The sequence below is a fragment of the Rhamphochromis longiceps genome, linkage group LG10 (genome assembly GCF_057381845.1).
Source record: "Rhamphochromis longiceps isolate RC_006_pf linkage group LG10, R_longiceps_female_GT1.1, whole genome shotgun sequence".
Taxonomy (NCBI): Eukaryota; Metazoa; Chordata; class Actinopteri; order Cichliformes; family Cichlidae; genus Rhamphochromis; species Rhamphochromis longiceps.
Window position 1 is genome coordinate 35510549 of NC_140566.1, and position 6225 is coordinate 35516773.

General features: G+C 45.8%; 1 protein-coding gene and 1 long non-coding RNA gene across 2 annotated transcripts in view; one reads left to right on the top strand and one right to left on the bottom strand.

Annotated features, from left to right (window-relative positions):
- The first annotated feature begins 95 nt into the window (after window positions 1-95).
- On the top strand, window positions 96-4856 carry LOC146661365 (uncharacterized). Its single transcript, XM_085421523.1, has 4 exons — window positions 96-2445; window positions 3318-3526; window positions 3616-3733; window positions 3937-4856. The coding sequence occupies exons 1-4, from the start codon at window positions 1951-1953 to the stop codon at window positions 4111-4113; spliced, it is 999 nt and encodes a 332-aa protein (XP_085277649.1). The 5' UTR covers window positions 96-1950; the 3' UTR covers window positions 4114-4856.
- Window positions 4857-4928: 72 nt separating this feature from the next.
- Window positions 4929-6225, bottom strand: part of LOC146661366 (uncharacterized) — a 10683-nt gene continuing 9386 nt past the window's right edge. Inside the window, exon 3 of the long non-coding RNA XR_014913612.1 lies at window positions 4929-5164. This is a non-coding gene — a long non-coding RNA (uncharacterized LOC146661366). The remainder of the gene's footprint in view (window positions 5165-6225) is intronic.

Below are 6225 nucleotides of genomic sequence, written 5' to 3' on the forward strand. Positions count from 1 at the left end.
AGAATATGTTGAAATAATTTCTCACAGTCAGCTTTTGCAGTCAGACTATAAATACATAAGAAGACGTAGTTTTAGAGCAAGTGAGGGATATCAGTGGAAAATAAAACCTGACGGGCCTCAGCTCTCCGGAGTGGAGGGAAATGAAGTTACTTCACCTGAAGGAGCTCAAACTGCTGTTATTAATGAGCCCTGAATGACCTCTGAGAGCTAGCAAAGAGCCAGCTAAACAACAAAAGCTAATGTTTGGCTCGAGTGTCCTAAAAATCCCACTTTGCCTCAGATAAACAGTTTGATTCCATCCTTACATCAAACATAGTTAGATCCACTTCAGAGACAGTTTCAGTAACTGAGGCTAACAGCAGCGAGTAGAGGCTAACAGCAGCGAATAGAGGCTAACAGAAGCTAACGGCAGCTAATGGAGGCTAACAGAAGCTAACAGCAGCGAATAGAGGCTAAAAGAGGCTAACAGCAGCTAACAGCAGCTAATGGGGGCTAACAGCAGCAAACAGAAGCTAACAGCAGCAAATAGAAGCTAACAGAACCTAACAGCAGCTAACAGCAGTCCATATTGACAGAAAGTTCAGCATATTTTCAACAGCTTGCCTCAGTATCACTGTCATCAGACAGAAGTGAGTTTCACTCACTCACTGATTCCTCCAAACTAAATACAGGTGGACACCAGCTGACACCAGTGATCTGACAGCTTACACTACAGATGAATGTTATTTTGCTGACTTCAGGGGTGAAAATGTTAAATCCTGCAAAATACTTGACAGGTCAGGGTCGGATCTGAGACCCCTTAGGAAGGACTTTCATTGGACGTCAAAGAACTTCTGTCCACGAGCTCATGAAGTTCTCAGGGCGTGCAGGGGAACAGCTGACATGTACTCGATTTATTGTCGAGGGTGGAAAGAGGACTTTGAGGAGCTCCTGAGTCTGACCGAACCTTCGTCTGTGAAGGAGACACAGCCTGAAGATTTGGGGGAACCTCTGCAGATACACTGGCAGAGATGCTGTCTGGTTCAGGACGTCAGGACTGACTCAGACTTGTCCTGAGATGATAACGGCTCTGTACATCACGGGCTGTTTGGGCTTTAAGGTGCGGACAGCACCTTTGTACTGGCAGACTGAGGTGGTGGTTCCCTTTGGAGGTCTTCCAGGCAGGAGACTCCGAGTGAGACCAGAACCTGCTGGTCTGGTTAGGAAGGCCTCAGAAGTCTGGAATACGGCTCAGCCTGCAGGTGACCTGACTTTGATGGATGGATATGTTTTTACAAGCAGACACTTCTGATGAGCGCTGGGGTCAGAGCGCAGCTTGTTTTTGTAACGTTTTTTATTGTTGGCAAGAGTGTTAATAAAAAAATTTTTAATCATGAAACAGAAACACGAGAACACAAAGAGAAGAAGAGCGTTGGGTCAGGTCTAAATGACCTGTTCAAGTTCAATAAGCAGAAAGAGGTGAACATGTTTCAGTAAAACGACCCTGATGGTTTCCATCACAGCACGAACGTCCGGCTCATATCGGCCTCAGGTGAATTCTGCTCAGCCCGGACGCAAGTGAAGGAGGAAGAAACCACAGTGACATCAGAAACAGTTTGGCACCCGCACTTCCTGTCTCATTACATCACACCGTTTCCTACAACTCAGAGGAAATACACCAGACAAGCCTTTTATGGAAATGTAAGGTTGGTTAGGTTCACTGAACAAAACCATGACAGCAGGTCCTCGGTGATGAAGCAGAATTCAAACAAACAACAACAAACCTCAAACATCTGAAGACGAATCAAACTGAAACTTCAGGCAAGACGTGCAGTCAATGAACCAAAACCAGAACGCTGTGTGCGCGTGCGTGTGTGTGTGTGTGTGCGTGTGTGTGTGAGACTGGGTGGGGTCTGAATAAAAGTGTGTCCCGTCAGATATCAGAGACTACTTCTCTTCAGCTCACCCTCCATGATCATGCAGACGCAGACAAACAGCCGAAACTATCCTGAACATTTGATAGAGGGTCAGCATGTGCGGCTGAATGATTTAAGAAGTACAGCTGAGCGTCAGGGTTTGGAGAACCAGTACCTCTACAAAGAAGACATCCCTGACTACCCCCGACCCGAGTTCTACGTGTCTCACCTGAAACATGACACAGAGCGACGGGGGCTATGTGGGATCCGGAAGGACAGAGGCTTCAAGGATCCTCGTGGAGGCTCCTCGGATCCTCGCCATCTCTCCCTGGTGTGGTGGAGTCTGGCTGTGGGACCCGAGGAGATCCAAGCGGCTGAGACGAGGCTCCTGCAGGAGACCTACCCAGACCGGATGGAGGAGCAGGCTGCAGAGCAGGAGAGCTTCCTGTGGAAGTTCGCCTCCTCTCCAGCCTTCAAGAGGAGGTCAAGACTGGGCTCGTACCGCTTCAGGTTTCCTCTGGAGGAGGTGCTGACGGCCTACAGCGAGCAGGTAATCCTACGTTTAAATGACTGTTTGCATTGACAGAGCTGACATCACCGCCTGTGAGCACCATAAAAGAGTCAGAGATGTCTGTGAACTTCATGTCAAACACTTTTCAGAGGCAGAGTTTGAACATGAATATCTAAAACACTGTTAACAACAGAAACCTGACAGTTTCACCCACATGGAAAAGATATGAATAAATCTTATAAAGTTTGTATCTGTCTTGTGTGAAACTTGAATGAAAAGCATACAAGAGTGAAAACAGATATAAGAGCCCTTGAAAGATTATATAATGAAACTTGTATGTTTTGGATACTTACTAAAACAATATATGAAAGTAATGAGAAAGTGGCCACTTTCATGAGTAAATCATATAAGTTTTTACTATTTCTTTTCCATATGGGCACTGGTGGGTCTTACCAGAAACATGAAACAGGATCTAGTATTCAAATATCTGCATCCTGGATCATTTAGATATTTTAAAACTTCAAGTAGTCCTGTAAAAAACTGCAAACAATAACCTGGGACTGTTCATGAATGATGTGTATTTATATTTCTCCATAATGTTAAAACACTGAATACTGTAAATATTACATTCTTAGTCACAAACTGAAGAACGTGCTTTTTTCGTTCAGCTTACATGGACTCAGTAAATATTTCAGGTGGAAACACAAACATCAGCCGACTGGAACAGACCCAGTTAAAACTCAAAGTGTAATCACAACATTCCTGACAACACCGAACAACAGGGCACTTCCATCCTTCGTTTACAGCGAGCTGCTGTCGTGACTCAAAGCGCACGTCGACCGAAACTCGCTGTGCCGCGTCACTCTTTCTGTCTCTGGAAGTAAAACTGAAACTTCTGTTATCGTCCCCAGTTTTGCTCTGGAGCTCCGCCCATCATGAGGGTGTTCAAGACCTCGCTGTACAAACAGGAAGTGCAGTACTCTGTGCTGGTCCACAGCCCGGCCAATCAGCTGCTCTTCTCAAGGTTTCCTTTGCTCCCTGATGATGACCCGGACGCCGTCTGCACTTATAGAGACGGACGCTTCATCTGGAGACCGGAGGCCATGTGTAAGACACACAGGTAAGAATCAAACAGGTAAATGTGGAAATGACCTCCAGTGAGAGACTAAAAGCGCCCTCTGACCTCTGTGTCTCTGCCCGTCCTCTCAGCTACGAGTTGATCCGAGGACCTGACGAGAACCAGATGGACGCTTCGGGGCCGATTAGGCACCCAGAGTTTTATGTGTGGGATCACGTCGCCGTCGCCCTGCACATGGAGACCAGAAAGGTACCTTCGCTGCTCCTCCTCCTCACTATCAGCCAGCCGGCTCCTCCAGCCCGCCCCAGACTGCATCCACCACAGCGTGAGCGCTGAAAGGCTTTGAATGAACCGCCGTGTGAAGAGCTCAGAGTGCTGGATCATCACGTCTGACTCTGACAGTTTAATTTGTGACTGAGCTTCAGTTTCATGGTTGTCTTTTTCTGTTTCAGGTGCTGAGGTTTGATCCTGAGCAGCTGAGAGAAAACCTGAGGTTCTGCTGGAGGGACAACAGGACAATTATACCCCAAACACGCTTTGATCACTTCTGCAGAGCCCACTCCCTCCTTAGACGCCTGTGGCCCAGATACTCCTGGCTGGAGAAGGAGCCCCCACTCCGGCCTACCTGAGGCAATGAATCCACATTTCTCCTGACAGCTGCCTCGAGTGGACACTAGGAGAACTGCAGTCTTTGTTTTCTTATTAAAAATACTCTAGTAAAAGTAAAAGGTATCTCTGAGGTTGTGTCTACTATGAATGTGATAAAAAATAAAGAAATAAAGATGAAATAAAGATAAATGAACTCGGGGGTGGCATAAGCTCCACCCCCGGCAGCCCTGAACTGGATCAGTAGAAGATGATGGGCTCAGAGTTCCAGCAACACAACTTCTATCACACCTGGAGACTGATGAGGTACAATACAAACAGTACAGCGAGTAGCTAGGACGCCAATGTCACAGCCTGGCCCTCGCCATAATTTGTATCATGGTGGCTGGACTTTGTTCTCTGTGTTCTGTGCCTTTAAATGTCTCTGCAGGTCCCTTTGAGAGCTGGCAGCTGCTGATTGGTTCCCTGATCAAGTGGCTTTTTTAAAAACCCTCCCCAGCAGCAGCTGAGCTGTGTGTGTGTGTGTGTGTGTGTGTGTGTGTGTGTGTGTGTGTGTGTGTGTGTGTGTGTGTGTGTGTGTGTGTGTGTGTTCGTTCCTGTCTAGCTATCTTTGTGAGGACGGAAAGCTGCATTCTACTATACTTGTGAGAACCAACAGTCACTCTTCATGCAGCTGAGTACATCAAGGTTTTAAAACAGAAGCTGTGCAGGTCTGAGATCAGCAGCTTTGTGAAACACCAAACTGAGGTCCTGGTAATGCTGATATATAGTGACACAGTTACATGAGTGATTCAATTCAATTCAATTCAGTTTTATTTATATATATATACACTGTGTATATATATATATTTATATAGCGCCAAATCACAACAAAAGTCGCCTCAAGGCGCTTCATAGATACAGAGAAAAACCCACCAATCATATGACCCCCTATGAGCAGCACTTTGGCGACAGTGGGAAGGAAAAACTCCCTTTAAACAGGAAGAAACCTCCAGCAGAACCAGGCTCAGGGAGGGGCGGGGCCATCTGCTGTGATTGGTTGGGGTGAGAGAAGGAAGACAGGATAAAGACATGCTGTGGAAGAGAGACAGAGGTTAATAACAGATATGATTCAGTGCAGAGAGGTCTGTTAATACATAGTGAGTGAGAAAGGTGACTGGAAAGGAAAAACTCAATGCATCATGGGAATCCCCGGCAGCCTATGTCTATTGCAGCATAACTAAGGGAGGATTCAGGGTCACCTGGTCCAGCCCTAACTATATGCTTTAGCAAAAAGGAAAGTTTGAAGCCTAATCTTGAAAGTAGAGATAGTGTCTGTCTCCTGAATCCAAACTGGAAGCTGGTTCCACAGAAGAGGGGCCTGAAAACTGAAGGCTCTGCCTCCCATTCTACTTTTAAATACTCTAGGAACAACAAGTAGGCCTGCAGAGCGAGAGCGAAGTGCTCTAATAGGGTGATATGGTACTACAAGGTCATTAAGATAAGATGGGGCCTGATTATTTAAGACCTTGTATGTGAGGAGCAGGATTTTGAATTCTGGATTTAACAGGAAGCCAAAACAGGAGAAATCTGCTCTCTCTTTCTAGTCCCTGTCAGGACTCTTGCTGCAGCATTTTGGATCAGCTGAAGGCTTTTCAGGGAGTTTTTAGGACATCCTGATAATAATGAATTACAGTCGTCCAGCCTGGAAGTAATAAATGCATGAACTAGTTTTTCAGCGTCACTCTGAGACAGGATATTTCTAACTTTAGAGATGTTGCACAAATGGAAGAAAGCAGTCTTACATACTTGTTTAATATGTGCGTTGAAGGACATGTCCTGGTCAAACATGACTCCAAGGTTCCTCACAGTGTTACTGGAGGCCAAGGTAATGCCATCCAGAGTAAGGATCTGGTTAGATACCATATTTCTAAGCTTTTCAGGGCCGAGTACAATAACCCTTTTTTGTCTTTAACTTTATCAATAAAACAGCTGCAGCCTTCACTACAGCACGTGTGGTACTTTAACCCTTGTACTGTTTTCCTCACTTAATTTTACAGTTAACATGTGAACATGTTGGATGATCTGTCTGCTGTCACTGGGTGGTGCTGAGGTCTGAATCTGAGGGCAGCTCCTGTAATCACAAACTGAAATAT